The following is a 25174-nucleotide window of genomic DNA, read 5'->3' as shown; positions in this document are numbered from 1 at the left end:
TTCTTATTAAATTTATATATTTATAGAATTTATAATAATTTCAATAAGTCATATTTTGATATTAAATTTGTACTTAATTTTTTTAAATTAACAAAAATAATTCTGTGATATGCATTTTTTTATCTATAACAGATTTAATTGGAGAATTGGTACTTTAATTATTAATACACTTATTAGCAAAATACTTTATTGTGTGTGTATATAAGATTTTAATATAATTTTATTTAATTTAACTTTGTTGTTACTTTTCTCTTTGTTTGCGCAGATTTTATTGCTGTTTTTCTCAGTTACAAGACGATACACACATGTACACAGACACACAGTGGTCACAATAAAGTTCAGATAGATGTAGTCATACGCGAAACACTTTAAACTTTAAACCACGCAATATAGCGGGAGTTTGCGGCAAGCTCGACCAATATTTTCTGCAAAGCTTTCGGAATTTGCGGGTGGATCATCTTTGGGCTTTACGCTTTCGAGAGCAGAAGAAACCGCAGAAAAAATTCCGAGTAATGGATATCTGTTGTTATTGAAAAGGAATGAGTAGCATATGCAATGATGATGATTGCATTTTATGTGTATCTTAGATATTTCAAAAAGTAAATTATTTTTTGGAGAAATTTAAGAAAACTTTCTTTAAAATAATATAAATTAAAAAAATAAATATATATGAATGTATGAAGATAATCTTTCTCGATAATCAGATTCTCGCGTATAATAAAGAAGATAATTCTTCGAAATATACCGCAATATTAAAAAATTAGAATAACTCTGCTTATAACTTCTTTTGAAATGTTCACCTTATAATTGTAGTAATAATAATAATATTAATAACAATCAATAATAATGATCATAATAATGATTGCAGAAAATGTGTAATATATAACATCAATATTCAGTATATATTATAAAGACATATACAACTATAAAGTTAGAGTCAATTTTGCCCATTTATACATTTAATTATTACATATAATTATATATTTTATCATGCATGTGTGCGTTTGCACGCGTGTAATGTTAATAGTATGATTTTACTAAATTAATAGTATGACTTTACTAAATTAATAAACAAATAGTTGAACACCGCAATAATTCACTGTTTTATATCGCGTGCGTTCACTCATTTGCACGTAAATATATCACGTGCAATATGCAAATTTCAAATTTAATTTCTAATTTTTTTACTGCGCAACCGCGATTTTTATTCAGTTCGATAAAATATTTAATTACAAATATATATTATTAATAATGTAATCATTCACCAAACTCATTATTATCGTACGCCCATGTTTTTACAAAAAAATTCATGATGCATTCGGCGCCATATGCACGTCTGTCGATTGGTACGTTCCCTGTGGCAATGGGTAAATTTATCATCGCGCTAGATTAACATACTTTCGAAGTATACATCATCGTGAAAATTGTGTTATTGCAAGCGAAATAAAGACCGTTTTGATCGCGGTGAAGCATTATATGATATAAATATTACATTTTATGAACGATATGAAATAAATATTTTTGAGAACAAGCGCAATAAAAATATGTCAGAAAAATAGAATTGTAGGAAAATCTGCCATCTGTTTGTCTCTATATAAATGCGGTATGACAGGCATGCGGTATGGGAAACAGCAAGCAGAATTCAAAGTGGAATATTACGAATGATGCATTCCAATGAGAATCGATAAAGCATTAAATCTGAAGAGCACAAAGGCCGAGAGACCGAGCATTATCAAATTGCACATATCATGGCGATTACGATACCCTTCGCCTTGAGCAAGTCGAACGTTGAATATTCAATAATCACAAGTCGTCGGGAGGCGTCAAAGCAACGCTATTAATCGATTAATCGATAACGCTATTGTAACATCATTCGCATCATCGAGCAAAGCTACTGTCACGGCAGTTCACTTATCCGTGACATTATCTCCGTGCAGATTAAATAACTTTTTTATCATATACAGATATTAGACTTTACTTTAATATGAGATATCTAAGAATGTATCAATTTCTTTTTTTTTTTTTTTTGAATCTGCATTTGAGCATCGTAATCTGTAAAATACCTTCAAGATTCAGAATCTCAAGAAGCAGCGTCATCTTTTTCGACGACTCTTCAGAAAGTCGCGCGATCTCAAAAAGAACTGTGTCCCTCAGCGAACTCTGAAAGATTCGCGGATGAAATACATGTCAAAGCCTTTGCTATTTAATACCAAAAAGTCATCTTGAACATCTCGAAATAACTCGTGACCGATATGCCTCGCTTCTCTTGACAAGAGGCTGTTTAAATCTAGCAATGATCGATACCCTTTGTTTCATCGCAGCATCGTAATATTAATAGTGATATCGCCAATGATAATTAAAGGAATAAGGATTTACAAAATGATAAATTATGTAGACAGTAAAGGTAACGGATATTAAAAAAAAGGAACGATATTTTAGTATGGAGACACGTGCATTGCCTTCTCGCGCGAGATTAAGCGCGTCAAGTGGTGCTCAACGCTCGCGTTTCATACTTGATTCACATACGCGCGGCTTAACAGGCGTGTTTACAATGTCGGCAATTCGGGTGCTTCACTTCCCCCTGAGATCGCCTCGCTGAGGTATCCTGCGATTGCAATGCCGCATAGCATGACTCACGAGCGCCGTATAATAAGCGGTGCCTCGCCGGCATCGCAGAACCTTGGACCTCAAATACCAAAGATTCATCCTTGCATTCGTCCTGATAATGACCAGATTAAAGCTTTATTTTTTTTGACGCGATCAAAGTTTGATCCTCGTTATTAGTCTCACAAATATTATAAATACAATTAAAGTCTCTCGAGAAAAGAAATGTAATAATATTATTATATCCTGCAGTTTGACGTAAAAAAAATGCAATTTTCCATACGCGATCGAAATTCATCCGTGCACGATAATTCAACCGGATGGATTCTCGAAATGAGATTGCATTTTTTCCTCGTGTCAGAGTTGCCGAAAAAACACGAATTTATCATGTAAATCCGTACAACCATAAAAGTGCGAAATTGGACTCTATATTACTGTCGAGAATCGTTCTCGCCGCATAATCGCCATCGTGACATCTGTTGCCTTAAACTGACAGCAGACAGCAAGAATCATCCTTTCTATCGCGGCTCTTCTCAAAGCAGCAGCTTCATCCACCCGTGGTACACCTTGCAGAAGAGAAATGCCGGAATTACGGCAGTGACTCCTTTGGTTGTGCTTCGCGGAAAGTGTACAGGGGCTTTAATAATGTCGGCGACACACAATGCCACCGGCTAGAGAGACACTATTCGGCGACACCCAAACAGGGTCACCAGTGAATCCGTGCATTTACAGCATGTCTGAAATATTTTCATCTATCTTAAATGCACCGTTAAATTAATAATTTGAACAGAAAAACATTTCGATAAGGAAGAAGAGGAAAGATTTCGAGCTTTAAATACATTTCTCATGAAAAATATAAAAATCGCGGAAAATATCGACTTGATTTGCCTTTGCGATCTACGATTTATGATATGGATTCCCTGCAGATCAGAGCCAGCAGTATTGGCGCGAGTATTTTAAAAAGGAGTCTGATACTGACGTGTCTCTTTCCACTTGAGAGTACGGAAGAAAAATATGTGCCTGGCTCTTACTTGCAGCACGGGTTATCGTGATCCCCTAGGAGCTAAATATTAGCATAATCTTTGAAAATTTTGTACAAAAAATTTGTGTTGTCGTAAAGCTGCATTTTATTTTCAGTCTATCTATAATCTAATTAATTAATAATCCCAATATTTAATCTTTTTTTAAAATGCACCAATATTGTAGAATAAATTTAATATTTTTTATAAAAAAATGGCGGATATATTTCTATAGTTTTATATGTTCAAAAAATGCTTCTTTTATATAAAACTAATTGTTTTCAAGGCACGAGCTTTTATGATCTGCATAGTTTCGTGATCATTGTCGCTGGACCATAGCTTTAACGTTATTAAAATCTGGGTTAACCGCTCGCGTGGAATATCGAGAAATCACGTACAAAAACGTATGCGTCCCGCGCGAGACTCAACATGCAAGGAGCGATGATAATACAGGTGTCGGTTTTCACATGGTTGGAATTTCATTTTATAAGAGAGAATGCGAAAATAACTGAAATTCCGCCCGCTTCTACCATTCGCATAACTTTCCGCTACAATAGGCGTGACGATTTACACACGAAGTTGCATATTTCATTGGAAGTGCCGCGATTGTGGTCTACACGAGCATCGATTCGCAAGACGTATCTGTGATGACAAGTGATGCCCTTTGTCACAGAAATCGGTCCTTTTCAGTCGTCGATTTTCAGGAAAGTGCAAAACCGTTGCGTTCAACTTTTGATCGGAGTTTTGTCACGAATGTTTTTCACTGTTCATTGTGCATCTGTCTACTAAACAAAGTTTTGCAGGACTTAAGTCTGGTTGTATTAACTACTAGTCCTACGTTGAAACAAATGCACACTGATTGGCGGGCGTCTGGTACCTTTAATGGCAATTCTGTGTTGAGCGGGTAAAGTTGGACGCAAAGTCTCGAATAGAAAAAAAAAAATAAATAAAAGGCACAGTAATACTTAAAACAACTGGATGAAATATATTTGTCAATACGGGAAACCCAATGTACTTTAAGACAATAAAAGCTTTGCATCGATTAACATAAAACCGATTTTTGTATCTCGATTTTTCGAATTTATTTGCAATTTTATGTGCCGGATTATATCACGCATTATAAAACAGACTTAAAATTCATATAAGTTAATGAAAAGCATCGCATAAGTTATGTATGTCCAATAAAATTGTTTAAAAAATTTAATTCTGCTTAAAATAAATTTACTTTTTTTTACTAAATTTTATTAATTTTATTAAATTATTTACTAAATTTTAATTAAGTTTTACAATTGATGTAAACGATCTAGCATAATTAAAGTGCAAAAATAAATATTTATTTTAGTTGTAATTCATCACGATATCATCGTAATATCATTGCACGGGAATTAAAAACTTTTATTGCGAGATAAGCTATTGATTTATACAAGAATCTTTGAGTGTATGAGACTATCGTCAATAATGAAAGATATATGATATACGCAGACTTACTGTCGGGAATTATATTAATACATTGGCGATCGAATTGAGATTGTTGCTGTAATGATTGATTCGATCAGCAATATGATAGCATCTGGAAATCGAGGAAAAAGACGTGTCGAGAAAAAGGAATGGAAATACGTCACTGTTGCTGGCGCCGAAGGAGTGCGACAAGGAACTCGCAAGGATAAATATTTATCCGCAAAGCCTGAGTTCGCCGTAAATGACGCCGCAAGCATAAAAAACCATTAGATGATACATCTCATTTCAAGAGCCCGCACCCCCGCAATCCCTAGCAAACCTCTCAACGATCTTTGAGAGGAATCGAAGAGAGCGGAGCATCCGGAACTCGACACGTACCGCTGTAAAATATACGTCGCATATTTTACATACGTCTCGCATTTTTCCCGATGCTTTTTCCGTTCTATTCGTCAGCGCGAGCATACGCGATGCCTTATGAATTGAAACGAACGAGACCGCAGTAACTTCATTTTAATAATGAGTTTCCATAGCACCGTAGTGTTTCCGGATTAAACGGTGCTTTTAAAATCGAGGTAAAAAAAATTTAGTTATCACATTTTTCTTTTTTTTTTAACGTCGGTTATATTCCCAATGACGCTAAATAAAGAAAATAATTCTAACTTTTAATATTTTTGTTAGAATTTATAAATTATGATAATTTGAAGATGACGTGCACATTTGACTAAGATACGAAGCACATTTGATGATCGGAAACTGAAGCTTTCTGTGCCAAATTATATTCCACAAATTCCATCGCATCTTGTGTGTAAGTTGATCTACCTTGAATTGGTTCATCAAGATGCGGAATATTACTCACCGATCTAAATATTATATAATATAAGTGAACTGTGAAAGAAAAGTTAGAAAGTTTCGTTAATGCGAAAGACGTACGAAGTGCATCGCCGGAATCGGCGAATATGGCAGCTGCAACAGCGACGAGACATAATTAATGATCGAGATAGAAGTCACTAATCATTGAAGGGCGGCGGAGAGAAGACGAATAGGCATTTCCCACGTGTAGGACGAGTCTGCGGGAAAGAATCACGAAATCTCGCGTTCGCGCGGATAATCGAATTATGAACGTAGCGAACCGATGATGCTATTAACGTGATATAACGTACCATTCCTCCTCGTAAAATCATTATCCTAAATTGTACGTTGGAGTGCAGTGGCGGGAAATGCACTGTTAAACATGTTAATAGCATCTTTAAGAGATTGTGCCATCAATGTGTAATACGAATCAATTACAAACAAATTACAAACAAATATTAGAAATAATAAAAATAATAAAAATTTATGTAACGCGTGGTTCCTCTTTTGCGATTTCGATGCTTTCACAAAAGTCTTATCGCGAGAAACTTTCTTATTCGTGACAGAAAAATTTATGACAATGATTTTTACGACGGAAGACATTTCGTGTAGTAATAATGTCAAATTCATTTACGATCTGATGTTAAATTACTACAATCTTAAGTAGAGTCATTATGAAGTTTTTCAAATATTTTTGTAGAAAATCGATACTATTATCGAATAAAATCAATTCGACCGACCAAGTTCAAACGATCGGAAATAAAAGTTTCTATGAATAGCTGGCTGAAATGCTCGTTTTACTTACACACACACACACTCATACACACAGACATACAATTGCTATTCCTTGAATACAATTTCTCTTTTATTTTAAGTTCAGCTCACGTCTTCATACCGTACATTAGCATATTGTGTAGTCTCGAAGAAGATATCTATATTAAGCAGTATAAATTAAAAAACGATAAAAATGGAACAAGAAATTAAATGCTTCCTTAAACTTATAAATATAAAATATGTACAAATGATAAAAGATATAGTAATAAAATAACCGCAATCCTGTTATTTAAATAAGAAACTAATTTTATTTACATATATATAAGTCAATGAATCAAATATCAATGTATATAAATATGTTTATGAGTATATCATTATGTTTTCGTGGAGGAAAAGCAAAATAAAAGACATAATTTAAAAGCATTTAGTAGTAATAAATATTTTTGCAAAGAAAAAAAGGTCTACAATATGTCGACGAATATTTTGTGTTATAATTTTAAAAAATAGATTTCCCAAGAATTGATGATGTCACCGAAAATTTTCCGGACTTATAACAAAGAAACTCTATAAAAATGTTAGGCTTATTCGCAATTTTCTCCATTCCCTTCAAAGTAGTCTTCTTGTAACTTTATACAGCCATCCTAGCGCTTCGGCCATGCTTCAAATTTTCCCTGAAAATCATTTTGCTGTAGTTTTATGTGAAGCACCCTCTGCGATTCGATATTAATTTCTTATATCGTTTCAAAATGTCACTCTTTGAGCTTTAATTTCAATTTTAAGAATAAAAAAAGAAGCTAAATCTGACGACGATTCTCACGAACAATTTTTGCAATTTTTTCAGCATTTTCGGAAATTATGCTGATGCGCGTCTTGTATGTTTGGACGTCTTTGATCAATGTTAGATCCTTTTTGAAACATGCAAGCCACTCGAAACACTGTGTATGGTCTAGAGCGTCATCACCAAAGGCCTGGCAAATTATTTCGAGAGTCTTGGCGGCCAATTTTCCGAGTTTGACACAAAACTTTGATCAAAACGTTGATCGAACACAAGCACACAGAATGGCTGCACATCAACACAATCTTTAAAAAGGTTGAAAAAATTGCAAAAATTATTCGTAAGAAATTTAGCTCCTTCTGACTTCTTTTTGTTCCCAAAAATAAAACTAAAGCTCAAAGGGCGATGTTTACAAAAAATCGATGGTACAAAAAATCAAGGCCGAATAGCAAAGGGTAAACATTAAAGGATAAACATTTAAACAAAATTGCAGCAAAAAAGATAACAGGAAAAATTTGAAATGTGGCAGAAGCACTGAGATGACTGTATAAAGTCACAAGAAGACGAAAGTATTTCGAAGAGGATGAAGATGAATTGTAAATAAGGTAAGCTTAACATTTTTTATAGAGTAAGTCCGGAAAATTTTCAATAGCATCTCGTATATCATCCCGCGAATTCCTACTAACACCTTGCATCGAAAGCGCACGAAGATTATTTTAGAGATTCATGAAGCGCAAATGTTCACCTATTTCCTAACCGCGTTGGCGGATTCCAGGACGGTGTCCCGTTCGCGTGGGCGTGACGTAGGCGTGCGTACGTGTATGGACAGCGTGGAGAAGACTGAGGATATATTCTGTACGTGTGTAGATATGCATGTATATGTACGAACTTTGACATTGATGGATAGTCTCCTAGAGCCCTCCGTTTCTGTCTGTCCCATAAACACTGACCGTTCGAAATTCACCCTCTGCTATCCGCACCCCGTTCCCTTCTCTATTTAGTGAGTCCTGTATCTGTTGAGTAATACGGCGAGTAAATACGCGACCATCCTGGCAAGGAAAAATCGCGTTTGTGAAATGCGCCGAGAACTCGGAAGGTTTTCCGATAGCCACGAATCGTCAAAATAACTCCGAGTAAAAAAAAAAAAAATAGCTCGAGTAAAATATTGTCGAGAAATAATTTTAAAAATTATTTGGTTTTATATATAAAATAATGTTAATACATAAATGAGAATGTGTTATAGAAAAAGTATTAATACGTTATTCTTGAGATGTATTTAAGATTCTAATATAATAATTTTAATATGTTTAATGAGATATTCTATAAATGTGCAAAACTAAAGAAACTAATACATTATTAAAAATAACATATTCCCATATTTTTTTATAATCTTTTTCATGTATGCAATCGTTTATCTTTTAGCACTTTAGTTAAAATTTTCATTGAAACTTTAAATGGTTTTAATATCCATTATATATTGAAATTCATCAAATATTTATAAATGTCCGTTGGCTCAAAAAGCTGTAACATAAAAAAAAAACAAATAGTTTAATATAAAATAAGAATATGGATTCGTTATAAACGCGATCTATAGAGTCGAGTCCTATTTTTACTTAAAACGAGGAGAGCCCGACAAATGAAAATCGACAGTGAAAATTGACATTTGAATCACTGTGACAAGTTGAATCAGTCATTCAAAATGGTGCTATCAAGCGGTATCGAGGTCATCCACCACGAGAGATGAAGGGCGAATATCCCGATAATCCTGACATATGAAGTTTCCTCCGTTCTATCTCATCTATCTTTGTCTCTCATTATCTATCCACAAAAGGACGACCATCTAACTCTTGCCGCTTACGCTCACTTACTTGAAGAACCCTTTAAACGTTTCTTCGCGGATTAAAAGCAGAAATATCGCGACAGTAACTGCACGAGAAATATTATGTTTGCTTTGAGAAATAATATTTATAAGGGTAAAATGATGCTTAATTTATATAAACGGTGATTATACCATATTAAACTTTAATAACATATCTTGCTGAATTTTAAAAAGATTTGTATTTTGACCAAAAAAAGCCATTTTATTACTTCGAACATTTTTATATTTAAAATCGTTGAATTATATCAATCCGTTAAAAATCCTAATTTATTTAAAATTTTATGTGTGAAAATGTTTTTATCTATTTGTTTCCAAAATTTAGTAAAGATCATTTATTTTCTGTCACTTAGAACTTGAAAACTATTAGCGCATTGGCAATTGAAAAAATTTTTCTAATTAATTAAGAGAAATCCGTTATTAAAATTAGCGAGCTATTCCTATACATCATAATAATAAAAAAAATCTCAAAAGTCATACAATTATGATAAAAAGAAAGCGAATGTGAATAATCTAAATGTGAATTCAACTGGAATTGTATTGAATCAAACATATACGGTTAAGATTTCTGACTTCCCTTTAGATATTCGCATATTCTGATGCGCCTTTTTGTCTTTTGACACATACTAGAAACTATAAACTCGGCTTTTAATATTTAATTTGTCTAAAGCAGACAAGATCTATTTCATTATTAAACGGACAGGTTTGCTTATTTAACTCAAATATTAGTATCAAAATATATAATATTATAAAATATTACAAAATATTATAAAATTATTAGTAAAATTAAATGAATATTTAGAATATTAGTTATATTTATGAAAAATAATTAGTTATATTTAGGAAAAAATAACTCGCTATTTTTTAGTAAGTAATAAAATCGGAGAAAGAAAAGAGCGAGAGTCCTTGGGTGTGCATGTACACTCTTTCTAGCTTTCTATTATACATAAAACCTGATTGAATACTCTACGAATATCAAAAAGCATGAAAATTTTAGAGAAATCCGAAAAATTGTTGATAGAATAATTTAAAATCGAGTATTTATAATTTTTGAGTAGAAATTTTGTTTTCTTGATTATATCTGACTTCCAAAAATTAGACTTTGTCTTGATTCGTATAATAAACTCTGATTTTTACAAAATAAAAGCAGAATTAAACATGTCAACTTATTATAAGATTACCCATCATATTTTCTTTTTTATTTCTATTCACATTGTCAATATAAATTATTAGAAATGTTAAACTTACTTATGTAGACAGCTAGATTAACTACTCCAGGGATTCTGAAAAAAATACAAACGTCTAAAGGCATTTCCATTTTTTAACTAAAAGCTTTGGAATGCCCGCGCCATTTCCCATTATTGGCAGAACGAAGATCGATGAAAGACAGATACAATACGATGTAACTTGAGATGCTTCGACCTTTTGCGGAGAGAACTCGAAAGATGTAATGGAATGTAGAAAGAGCGGCCTAATGTTTGGAATATACGCACGATCATCAATCATGTATGAAGATTTCGTAAACATGCTCATAGTTGTATGTATTAATGCAAGTTCACTTTATATTAACGAAGGAGTTACAATAATTAGCCGATTGTAATTAAAATTACGCTTTAATGCTACCTAAAATATTTATTTGCAATTTAGTAATCAAAGAAAAACGTAAAATTATTACCCAATATTATTGAAATAAATATATTTTAATGACAAACATACAATAAATTATATATATATATATATAAATGAAAAATATTAATAATAAAAATATTAATAATAAATATTAATAATAAAAAAATATTAATATATAATAAAATAATAAGTACAAAAAATATATTTAAAAAGATAAAAGAAAATTAAATGTATTCATTCTGCATTTTGTCTCTCAAAAAATCGTTACAAAATTTTGCAGCTTGATATTAAATTTTGCAAACAGTGATTGCCATTTTTGTGGCGAGCAAATTTTCCGTTTCGGAGCGGAACATTCAGCAAAGTCACGTTTGTCACGTTTCGTTGCATACATTGTTTACAGTTTACAGCAAATAAATCGTTACCATTAATTTCGGCGACTCTTGTATTCTACAGTACAGCAAGTCGCGTCTTTGCTTTATTGTCAGCGATCAGACTGCGCCGTCCGACCGAGAGTCCGATCGTTTACAGAGATCGACTACTGGTCCAACATTGGACGAAATAACACATCGGTGGTGAAAAAGGGACAGTGATAAATGACGCAAATGCCCTGTAACGCTGTACAGTTTATTCAGTAAATTTCTTCTTACCGACGAAATGCAAATGTCATCGATAATTAACGTGTTTAGTATGCAAATGAATATTTTTAAAATAAAACCAAATTGAATTTGCAACAACGCAGTTGCATTAATCCATTTACACATGGTTTAAAAAAATACATAATATATGTGATATATATATATATATATATATATAATTTGTGAGATTTTAAACATTATATTTGCACATATAAACGGATTCTAGTCCAACTTTAAACTATAATGATCAGACGATGTGATTACGCGACTCGTCTCTCCTCATCTAGGGATTAGTCGAGATTTATCAGTAAACACGTCGATCCGTTCAAACCCACGTAATTTCCTTAGAGCTTAAATCTTCGACGAACGGAAATAGTTTATCGCTCGGAAGCATTCCGTCCGACGTTTCTGCTTTCTAATTTACACGAAGATCTGTCCGATCGTCCGTAGAGATTGACTACTGGTAGAATTAGAAATCGCAGCTCATATGCATTTGCAACAAATACGGGCAAAAATAAATTGCACGTCAACATCATATATGTTGTATAATAATTTGCATAAATATTTTAGATCGTAAATCGTGCGATAAGTTTTAAATATTTTACAAAGATGTTTGTAATTAAAATAGAAAGCAACGATGATTTAAGTATCTGCATAAATGCGTTCGATCTTAATTATTTGCGTGTCTTAATTCTCGCATGCTAGTTCTCACTAATTTCCTTGACGCTTTTAGCAAAGGCAGAAGGGGAAGAATTTGTCGGTAGAAGCGCTTGCCTAAATTACCGCGGCGTACTCGTGGGACAATATTCTCCGTGTCAAGGCGCTTTAGCCCACCATTAGGCTGTTAATGTCCGTGACACGCGCAGAATTAGCACCCCAATGGCGAATTATAGGGGATTTATAACGAGAACGGTATAATAAATGATCTGGCATTTGTGCCTAGACTGTTTGCCATTAAATAAAAGCCACGCAATGTCCACATGGAAAACGTAGCGACCGTATTAATAAGATATAAAAATAATATAATGCTTAAGTAAAATATGTTTTTATAAAATGATTATGGAGTAATATTTTAAAGTCTATGCTTTTCTACGTACATCAGCAATACAGAAACTGTGCGATAAAACTCTATCACTGTTATTACTACGATCGAAAAATGTTAAAAAGATTGACGACTGGTGGCTTGGTCGATATTGGAGCAACTACAGACGAGCGCGATTGAAGAAAATACGATTAGAAGTTTGCAGAAGAAGATGAGATTTACAGGAGACGAAGAGGTTGGGAAGATTCACTGCTTCCTCAATCTTTCCCGATCTCGACGCGATTTCCCTGCAATTACGTCCCAAGCATTTACACGATTCCGTAAGACCTTGACAATGCACGGACATTGAAAAGTACGTAGCGCATTACAAACGATAATAAATGATTCTGAACAGCAAAAGCACGCGCGATCGCAATAAATAAATCGAGCAATTTCCAGAAGATCCCTTTGCCGAATAGAAGATCCTCACATGCGCACCTGCGACCAATTTCCATCAGCCTTTAAGCTTGTCGACCTCTCCGTATAGACTAACTAGTCGAAGAATTAATTATAACTTTAATTCTCCTTGAGTAAAGTTTGGCACGAGTATGATCATGGTTTTGAGCGACAAATCATGTGATTGCACAACATATTAAAACTTGAATAATAAGTTACAGTACATCGAATCGCCATTTCGCAAGAGCAAAAGATTTCTGGATGCGATTTAATAAATTCAGAGATTCTCCACATATTTTATTTTATTTTTTATGCTTGTTAATGTATAAGTCTTTAACAAACTTTATTTCTTTTTTTTTTGCTGTATAAATATAAAAATTTTTTCTTAATTATACTATTTACATTTATAACTGTCAAAACAATTATGATAAATTTTAATTTGGCGAAATACTTTTAACGGGATTTTTAGCTTAGGACATGTCAATCTTTTTTACTACGCTACCCTAGTATAGTTTATGTCTGACGACAGACTCATATTTTCCATTAATATTTGTTCCAGATGGAGGCGTGGTGGGCGGCTCGAGAGCAGGACCGGTGGTGACTCCGCACACACTGGAATTGACACCACGTGGTAGGGTTTTGCTGCAGCTTGCACCGCCAGAGACTGCTCGCGCGTACCTACCACCGGAATATCGACCCGGTCGGATTTATTCGGACACGGATTCGGAAAAAGTACGTTACATTGCAACGTGGCGCTTAATGATGCGCTATTAATAACAAATTTTTCAATAATGAATTGCATCCCAATCAATATCTGTTATTTAGTGAATTTTAGCAAGATATTTTGATATTCACTTTACATCTGCTATTCCGTTATATAACGCCAGCTCACTAATGATAAATTATTGCGCAGCATGTTGTAAAAATTTATATAATATAAAATTTAAGATTTTATCTTTTCCCGGAAGCTTTTTTTATTTCCCGATTGATCTCTACTTATAATACATATTATTCTCCTGAGAAATGCTTACAGCTTTCAAATAATCATGTAATGTAATATCTAACACTGATTTTAATATTATATAAAATATTATATAAAATAAATAAATATTCAATGTAGTGAATAATTATGTATTGTGAGATAAATATGAAAATTGAGAAGAGATCGGGCAAATTATGTTTCATCAAAATAAGATTTGTTTTTCTGGCTGGTCAATTATACACATACGCGCGTATAATGTATATGTGTATAAATAGTATCAGTATTTACGAAAGGGCGAGGCTAATGGTATAATTAAAAGAGCGAAACGTGAAGAATTAAGAACGCGTTCTATTAAAATCCTTTCAGCGCGAAGAGGATTAAGCCGCCGTGCTCGTCCTTTGACAGCTCAACGACTTTTTATTTGCTCGACACTCGCATTTGAGTGCCGAGGTGAATTTTTAACGGGGCCGTCGTTGTGCGAGGCCGACTGTTTGAAAGACTCGAAGAACGAAGAGGGATGCACGCAGAGACCGAAGTCAGTTTTTTCAGTACCTTTATCAAAATCCTAGAACCGTTTCTATGTCTCTTCCCGTATTTTTTTCAGCGCATCCCTCGGATTTTCTCGCTTTCTCCACTTCCTCCATTTCTCGCCGCGATCTCTTTCGCCCTCCTTCCCCTGTAGTGCCATTCTTTCTTTCCGTTGATAGCCGGATAGAGCTTCGTTGTTTCAACACAGACCGGTATTTATCTCCTGCAGATTAAAGGGAGAACAAACGCCGCGCACGATAAATAAACTTTGGCGCATCGTCCTTTTATATCACCGATTTCGAAGCCTCTCTTCCCTCGCTCTCCCTCTTCTGTCTCGCCCTTGTATCTAACGAAAAGATAAGTCCTTGCAGAAAACAAGCAACCCTGATGCAACCGTATCCGTATTGCTCGTTAATCACGCGAACAAAAGCGACTATAATTTACGTTTACAAGATAGGAAAAATTCGCAATCCGCAATTATATTGACATAGCATTGAAATAAAATTTTCGAAGTTTATAAGAATTCAATGACATTAATATAGAAGCTATTATATTTTAATTCAATGTCCTATAACCATAAATTCTCTTGCGAGAAATTGTGAAAGAGTTAGATAACTTCTGTTTTATAAATACGTTAATATACATTTGATATTGAAAAAAAAAACTAAATATTAATTTTCGCATTTTTCATATTTTATTATTCAAAAACTAGAATTTATGGTGTGGAAATAATACAATGTATAAATAAAAAATGTAAAGAGAGAATTTGAATAAAAAGTACTTTTTTTCCATATTCGTAACGTAGAAGAATATTATCTTGAAAATACGATACTGATTAAGTACAAAAAATACGAAAGTTCTTTCAATAAAACTCGTTAGAATTTAATATTCCAATCTGTTTTCTCTCTGCCCATACTCGCTAAGCAAGCCAACATCAAAATGCAATATTCAATTTCAATCGAATAAAGTACCGTTGCATCTCCATTAACGATGTTTTAAAATCTGATATCGAGAAATGAATTCTGTTTCATCGCGACAAGATTTTAGCGAAGAAAAAGGAACGGGATTTCGTTACAAGGAAAAAAATATAATTAATTTCATTGCGCTACTGAGCTAAAAATAATTAACAGTTCGTTATATAGCAATACTTCAATATGAAGACAGTAACAAAAGACTTTTACAAGATTTATGCGAGAGTCGACTAATTTGACCTCGCAGTCAAAAAGCGCGCGAAAAGAAATGCTTCTTCTTTTTCCAAGAGCTTTTATAATAAAATAAAATAAAAAGAAAAGAGCAACACAGTGACTCGTATGACTTTCTTGTAACTTATTCCAATTCTAAACGACTTTAAACAACGGTAGAATTTTCCAAAAGGCACAAATCTATGACTCTGACATTTTATATTTTCTTGTTGCCTATGACAATATAAAATATTAATCAGAAGAATTTATAATTACAAAAGAAATATTAAATAAAATTAATTTTACGCATATTTATATTATATAGAATTAAATATATGCAAATTCTTGTGTTTTTTATTTTCTATGTTAGTTACAAAATGTCTTCAACCTAAAAACGTTTACATCAAAATTTGTCAAGAAAAAAAAAAAATTTTAATATTTTTCGATTAATGTAAATTTATTCGGCTTTTGCTAAAATATCCTAAATCTGTCACTGATAACATCCTATTCATCTCGACGTTGCTTCTCTAATTTTTCGGAGAATACGAAATACTTGCCAGCAATGGTTGCAGGAACAAACAACGATTACCTGAACCAGCATGAAGCAAACGCGAAAAAGCGTTACTTTTTCTAACAGTTGTCGCTCCTACATTTTTCACCGCGTGACACGATGTACAAGTGTGTTGTTAGAATGATCTCTGTGACACCGCAGTACACAATGAGAGTCGAGCAGGTGCCGCAACCTATATATGTATCCAACGTGGTTACCGTTGCTTCCCGTTCTCGTAAATAAACGAGAAAGCCACGACCACGACTTGGAGTCAATGTAGCTTAAATTCACGAAGATCTCGGGTTTTTTGATGTTTAAAATATTGGTGAATATCTGAATAAAAAAAAAAATTAAGTGTACCGACCAAAGTAATTAAAAATTAAGCGTTAATGTAGTGTTTAAAGTCTTACACGATAAAAAGCACTAATCAAAACTTATTTTGAACTGATATTGTATATTTATTCTATTTATTCTGCAAGCATTAACAATAAGTGGAAGTATAAAATTTTATCAATGCTTATTTTCCAATCTGTTTTTGATTGTTTTTTTTTCCAAGTGTCAGAGAAATAAAGTTTACATAATCGATATTTTGTAATACTATCTATGAAGGTATCAAACAACATTGTTTTCTCTGCAAGTAAAAATATCAATAACTGATACGCAAATCGTGCATCTAGATATATCGAGAAGAATTATATATAGATTCAAGATTATATCTACATGTGTTCGCACATATGTATATTTTTTCTTATAAAATAAAATAAATTTAATTATTAAATTTGCTTTAGATGGAAAAGTTTGATTTTCAAGGCTCAAGATTGATATGTATTATTCTTCGACATGCGATAGCTTATTGTTAGTCAATGAGAAATATTATTGCGTGTTTCTCTTCAAGATATTTTAATTATCAACCTACAGATCTTTGTTTATACATATAAAAATTATATATATTAAAAATTAACTGCAAGCTGCAAGATTTGATATTAATTAAATATTTTAGCAAAAAAATTAATCAAAAACGCCTTTTTAAGATAGTCATTTGTTTTATTTATTTGACGACATAAATTTTCATCCGCGAATGTATATTTTAAAATACATCAGAAATTATTAATCTAGCCGAAATATATTTCTCACTATTTAACGCTCTGCTCTGTTTACATATAAATAAAGTACTTCAAATTGTCATAGTTGCTTGAAGAAAAATTTATAATGAATTAATTCTTTTTATCTGTTGTATATTATTTGATCTTTTAATGTGTGTATATATCAATTAATCTTGTTTTGATTACAGATGTGGATGTATTCTTTAGGAAGGGCGTTACTTGACACGACTCCTAGAATAGCGGCATTAACGGGCACCGTTTCTGTTTCGCCCTCTTCCGCTTTGCAATCAGTGTTGGCCGCAATGACGGAACCTGATCCTCGCAGACGTGCCTCTTTGATGAATCTGCTTGACGTAAGTTTTTTAGACTTTTATCGAGTTTTTTTTTTTTTTTATCCGTTATAAGTTTCTTTTCCCGACACGATACTACTACATTTTCACCAATTTTCTCGATGTAATTTTTATTTATAAGTGCGTTGAATGCGTTTTATTCGCACTTTTCAAAAAGCTGTTGTACTCGATTTATTTATCAACAATGCGAATATTCACGCGCTCGCACACAACGTTCGCGTTACGTAACTGGAGACCATTGTGTGGAGCAATATACAATCTACTATAATAGGAGGTCGAAACTGCCGATTTTGGCGCAAGAGAACGGTTAGATAAAACTCGAAATTTCAAAGTTTATTCTATGCGTTTGTACGCGCTATATGGATTGAGTGAAATAAATCAACAAGAAATGCCTATTACGATTTTTAACATATGATTTTTGACATTTCATTGTGCGTATTGTAATGATGCATAAAGTAAATTTTCCGTATCTTTTGCCAACTTTTTTTTTTTTTTCGATTGTCTGATTTTATTGTTTTTTTAACAATGTCCATCCATCAAGGATACATTCATCAATATAACCGCAAAAATAATTTATATTTTTTAATGCAGATTATATTTAATATAAACAGATTTAATCTTTGCTAATAAAACAAAACCTTCCATTTTTTATATTATTATTTCATAATATATTTTTATTTAAATTTAATAATCGCGCACTTTTTATTTATTAAAATATATTTTATTAAGATTTTAAAAAATTATTATATTTACATAACAGATACAAAGCATATTAACAAATAATAACTAGTGATAACGAATATATTAACAGCTACACAAAGAATACACATTCTGGAAATAAATATAATGAATAAATCTTTTAGTACTCACTATAATATACATTAAAGAAATTATCATTACGCAGGCATGATGAATCGTACTAAGATACTTTATCGTACCTACACGTATCGCTGCGGCTCCGATCTTGACAATCTGCGGTTGACAATACCTAATCCCAAGTAGTAGGTAGGAAAATTAATTCTCACATCACGTTTACGAATGGTGAGTAATTCAACGTCGCAAACGTGCTCGTGCGAGGAGCTATAATACATCGGGCTAGAATCAAGCGCATATACTCGGGAAGTGCATGGCATCTATAGAGATCGAGCGAAAATAATTAAGCAATTAGTTGTTAATAGTATATAACTCTGATTTCAAATTACTTCACGTAATGTGTCAGAGCAACGATTCGAATTTTAGCTTATAACTGCGACTAGACATTGCGGTAAATGCAACTAGTCTCGATGCATATGATTACATACTTTCGTGATCACGTAAATTATGATAAAAACTTCTGCTATTTTATATAAAACATCAGATAATGTCTCATAATAATCATCTGTTCATGATTGCCGCATTGTATACGTGTAATAGATTTATCATTTTTAGAAAATTTATATTCACATACACAGAAAATGACAGATATATATAATTGAATAATCAATGTTATAAATTCTTTTTTTTTAATTATTTCATTCAAACATTACTATAGCTATGCATGCGTGCACGGATTATGACTTCAATAATATCCATAGATATGGATTAATATCCATAGGAGATTAATCAATAAAGCATGTAAACCTAATGATAGTCACGACACCATACGGCCCTTGGATATCCACCATCGGTTTGCATGGAAGCTTGCTTTAATTGAATTACTCATCACGGAGAGGGCGAGCACGTTGAGCGACATTTGTACGACGAGACGACACTCGAGGCAGGTGTCGATGATTTGCATGACAAGACATACAGAAACATACAATGCGAATATACGTCCCTTTAAGTGAAATTCAAAGACCGAGTATGAATCAGAGAGACAGTATCTAACGTTTGACTTAAATGCACATAATGAAATTTAATTAACTATGTACGAGGCGTTCCGTAATAAAATCTCTGTAGCTGAATTGTATTTTTCTGAGATAACATTAAGATAAATGACAAAATAAACGTGAATTAATATAAAAAGGTAGTGTAATTACTGTTAAGAATTTAATACTAATAAATGATTTGAGAAAGTTTGCTTTAATAAAATATTAATTTAAATCTCATTTTTTAAGATATTTAATGTCGACAATTAAAAAGTTGTGTAATTTGCATCTAATGAAATAGCATTTCTTTTTTTTCTTTTTAAGAAGAAGTTTTACTTTGTTAAAGAGAAAAAATATATGTTGTCGCGAGAAAATATAAAGTAAAATGTATATGGAACATTATATATATATATATATATATATATATATATATATATGCGCATATACATATAATTTAAAAACAAACACGAATTGAAAATCAATTGAGTCAACATTTGGACTGCCTGCAGCAACCGCGGACCGCAAATAATTGCTTGATGAGTTACGGTATAACACGTTTGAAGAGTGCTACATAAAAAAAAAATAATAAAAGTAACATAAATAATAAAAATTATTTTATACTGTTGCAAAAATGTAATACTTGATTGTAAGACTAGAGATCAATTGCGCGATTACCATGCGTGACATTCGTACAACAATAAATTAACTTTGTTAGTCTCAGTATTTAAAAATATCTAAATATAACATATTTTATATAATTGCTTATTATAATTTAAATAAATAATTGTTGTATAAAATATAATATTTAAATGCGATCAATATTAAATTGCATTTCATTATTTTCCGATTGTCCGTATAATCTACTCGTGCAATAAATAACATGAGATTAATATTAATTAAAACTCTCACCTCTCTCTCTCTACCTTATTTGCTTACTAAAATTAAATCGTTATGTACATATTTTCCAGGTGCGATATCAACGTGACAATTTACGATATCACAATTTCGTTACGCACATCAAAGAGTTCCATATGCAACATACTCGAGCAATTTCTATCTGTTTATCGGATATCGTGGCATTTATAGGGATGCATTTACAGGGATGCAAGTAGCAAGATGAAATTTAATGGTAAACGATTCGCAACGCCTCCGCGTACGATTAAATGATTTTGATCGAAATAGCAAACAGATTGGATCTATAGGAAATACGCGTCATACAGACTTCTCCCGCATGTAAATATTAGGACAAACAGATTGCTGTGATAGAGAATGCGATCGCACGTTGCAACGCCGCTTGCATCGCGGGGGATTCAGCACGTCACACGTTTTCACACGAGCAATGTTCTTGAAATTTTTCAGCTAATCCTAGCCTTGGAACGTGCGAAAATTTTGGCTGAAATAGAAAGTCAATTTCTCTTTCTCATCTCTGATGACTTATATTTTTGGTTTACCAATAAGATAATGTGTGAAAAAATAGGCAGACAAAATCGTGCCAATAATTGAATGATTCGATTTGAATATCAAAAAATCTCTACGCATAGACGTACTTAAATTTTATAATAGCTGCAATAAATAATAAGTATATTTTGATAACAAAAGAGCCAGAATAAAGATTAAAAATGCCTTGCAATGTAAGCACGGCGGAACAATAAATCTGCGCGTGGCTAAGTCATGAGTCCAAATCTCACTCTCGAGAGATTACTTTATGCAGCCGCAGGACGTCATTAGGCGCGACGGTGCCGCGACATTACGAGGAATAAATTCGCGGACCGGTTCGCGCACAATTCCGGGGATTTTCGGAGGATTTAGCACGACCCGATGAGGTACGACGAGCGGCGGTTCCGGACGTGAAATTGCATAGGAACGGTATGCACATCTATATAGCTGTGATAATTTCGCCCGAGCTCGATGATTAACGGCTGGCAATCTGAAAAACGCGGTGGCGGTTATCGCGTATGAAGAATGAAGCGGTTGTAATAAGTCGTTCGTCTCGAGCAGCGATAATTTTGCCCCGATAACTCCCGAAATTGATGAAATCTCGCCGATGAGCAGGGGCGGGGAGAAAGGGCGAGGGCACGCGGCGTAATACGGAGCCGCAATTTCTATCGAGGATTCCTCGGCGGCCAATAAATTATCCCTCGCTTGCGGAGCACCTACTTTGCCTTGGCCGTATCTATATCCGCACAGATAAAGCAGCCCCCATGGTTGAACACGCCGCTGAGTTAAGACGAGAGTCGCGCACTCACTTCGCAGTCGGTGCATGCAGATCTCGGCGCAGACTGATAGTCCTTGGAGTCGCATCTGCCATTATTTGTTAAGAATAATAGTTTACGCGACTATTACTCTTGCCTTACATCTCGGTTACTTCTAAATCGCAGTGTAATGGAACGGCGAATCAATATCGCGCCGTGTCTGTATACATTACCTTGAATGACGTTATGCCGAGAAATTTCACTCGGAGAAGAGTAAAACGCTGCATTAAAGTTTCTGACTGATTACTCGTTGTCTCACAATACTCGCTTGAATTCTATGTTAAATTTACTTAAGATTTCATACATTATTCAATATATCGAGACTGGAATTGATTTCTTACTAAATTAAACAATTTGCAGGGCTTATTTTTCTATCAGTTTAAGAAAGAGTCTCAATTTTTATCAATTATAAAAGCGACGATGTAAAAGTCGGAAAAAGACTCGTGGAATTGTTCAACATTTTGGAGACAACAGCAAACTACGAAACTGTATATTTATTTTAATCTGAATTTGATTGAAGTTAATCATAACTATTACTAAATTATAAATAATAATATCACAATAAATAAAAACGTGACATTTTGATTAATCCTTCAAATATATTCTTCATATTTTTGTCAACAGTTATTATAAAAGTTCCGCGGAAGAAAAATATTTTCTATTATTCTTTCCTAAGATTCTTAATCGTATAAAAGTGCTGAAGTTATCACCATTGAGGGTAGAGAATAAAGCGTTAATAAGTAGTGACACTTCCTCAGTTTGCCGGATCTATAGAATTCCAACTAAAGCCATTGTTCCTTTAAGCTTTAAGCTAATAATTCGTCTGCGCGATTCGAAAGTTTCAAAACTAGATAATCGGCTCGCTGGGTAGTACGATAAACGCATCGGTGCAGTCATATTATGTCCGTGATTATTACAAACTTGCATGGACACTTAACTAACATATTATATATCTATGACAGATAAACATATATATTCAATATATTTAATATATGATTATTTTTTTTTTTGAATATTTGATATTATAATATTTGACAGATATATTGCGTCAATCAAAGAATTTTATCTCCAAGTCTCAAAATAATATTGATTTTTCTCGATTCAATTATTGATATAAAAATAGTATATTCTTGTTTTTGATGCATTTTTCTACTTGCATACAAAATATTATTAAATATATCATAGTTTATAATGTTAATGTATGTATGTATGAAAGAATTTTTTGTATCCGATATCAGATATCGATAACAACCACCCACGCTATCAATGTATGATTCAACAACGCATCATGTTTTCTGCTTTGCAGGTAATATCCGAATATTGCCGGACGCGTCTACAAGCAAGACCCTTTACACATATAGTGATGGAGATGTATCGAGAAGTTGTGAGATCGCCGCAATATGCCGCGCGAAAGCGAGCAGCCTACTATCAGCTGAACGTTCTTTGTCCTACACGAAACATCATCGATCCATCGAATCACGAGAAGATCTATGGCCATCATCATGCACAGCGGCAGCAGGACCAGGTCCAACTGCCATCTTTTCAACATCAGCTTCATGTCGGACAACATTTATTGAATCATCTGTCTGTTCAGCGGCAGCAGCAACAACAACAGCAAGATCACGCTCAATTTTCGATTAATCAATTTCGCTCGCTTCAACAGCAACAAAATTACGTACAGGATCATCGTCACAATCATCACCATCATTATTACACGAAGGGAGCGCATTTCCGAACACAATCGCGCAATTCTCTGTCGCATCCTAATCTATCAAGCTTATGCGGCTCGCAGCAGCAGCATGCAGAAGTTATCAGTATGAACACCTATAGAACGCAGTTTCAATCACAAGTGGACATCCAAAGCGGTAGTCGATCGATAGGACCGGCGACGACTCATCATCAACGCCGGATTCATCATCACTCGAGAACGTATTCACAGCCGGTTTACACGTTGCCTCAGCATACCAGAAGCAGCGGCAATCTACCGACGACAACCAACGCGACAGCCGACAGTAATCCTGACAAAAATATTTACAACGACCCGATATATGCCCTGCCGGTTAAGCCCTTTTTGAGCTCCCAGGATGTGCGGGTCAATGGACTAATGGCGAAAGCAATTCGTTGCAGCGACGATATTCACGATGGATCATCATCGATAAGCAGGTACGCGCAGAATATCACTTCCTGCTTGCATTTCTAGATGGAGTGATTCAATTTATTTTTTATATAATCTATAGTTCTCTTTATGTCCATTATAACTTTTATATGCGATATTAAATATAATTTTGAAATAAAAACATTTAATTTCTTTTTGTTTTATTGTAAACAATAATTCAATCGATTTGTAATAAATCTTGCAATAGCTTTTTATGCCAAAAATACTTTGAAAAATATTATATTTAAACGGAGATATGTTAATATCTCACAAATTTAAAATCAAATGTCCATCCTAATTAACTTTATTTTAAATATCAATTAAACAAGTAAACAACTTTTATTTTTACTTATAGATGATATGATATAAATATAACTATATTAATTATAAGAATATAACTATATTAGTTATTGACAAAATTATTTCTAATCTTAAATATAATTTTGCTGTGAAAAGATCAAATAAATTACTAATATTTAATTAATTTTATTCTGCCCAACATCCTTTTTTCATTCCAAAATATTATAAAAAATAGGCATCCTTCAAACACCGGTCACTCTCAGCCTGACGTAATCTCGCAACCAAACGAACGCCTTCACGAGGATATTTACGAACGCACACCTGCGAAAAAAATGGTCCTTCAAAGACAACATTCGAATCCGCAACTGCCTAATAGAACGCAAGTTGATGATGATTTCAAGCGATTGTCGCAACCGAGCGTCGCGACGATCGAACCTCGATGCGTCGCGCAAAAAGAAGAACAAATTATTCGACAACAAAATCCAGTGCCTTCCTTGAGGCTCAGGGGAATCCAAGGACCTCCAAAACCACCTCGAATTATCACCACCCTAAGAAGAGCTGCTCTTTCCGACTCAGAATGTAACAGCCAGACGGAACCACCGGCGAAACCTCCCAGGTAATTTTTTTCCATTCGTTTGTATAATCAATTATCTGTGCATAAATTTACTGTAGTCTATTAAATTACTAAATTACGATGAAAGAAAGAAGAAAATGAAATTTTCTCTAAAGACTTAAGATAACGAATTACGAAATATTATTCATTATAAGAAAGAAATGTGCATTTCTGTAGCAATTTATACTTTCTGAGTCGCTACAAATTGTTCATTTTC

At 33.4% G+C, this 25174-nt stretch overlaps 1 protein-coding gene across 3 annotated transcripts in view; it reads left to right on the top strand.

Moving 5' to 3' along the window:
- LOC126855631 (uncharacterized) overlaps positions 1–25174 on the top strand; it is an 80137-nt gene that overhangs the window by 42795 nt on the left and 12168 nt on the right. For all 3 annotated transcript variants that reach the window (XM_050603479.1, XM_050603564.1, XM_050603635.1), the window contains exons 3-6: positions 13656–13828; positions 17629–17793; positions 23196–24052; positions 24580–24960. In XM_050603479.1, coding sequence (XP_050459436.1) covers positions 13656–13828; positions 17629–17793; positions 23196–24052; positions 24580–24960 — 1576 coding nt within the window. The remainder of the gene's footprint in view (positions 1–13655; positions 13829–17628; positions 17794–23195; positions 24053–24579; positions 24961–25174) is intronic.

Source organism: Cataglyphis hispanica, chromosome 1 (assembly GCF_021464435.1).
Source record: "Cataglyphis hispanica isolate Lineage 1 chromosome 1, ULB_Chis1_1.0, whole genome shotgun sequence".
Taxonomy (NCBI): domain Eukaryota; kingdom Metazoa; phylum Arthropoda; class Insecta; order Hymenoptera; family Formicidae; genus Cataglyphis; species Cataglyphis hispanica.
Note: the sequence above shows the minus strand (reverse complement) of the source record. Positions and strands in the feature narration are given on the sequence as shown.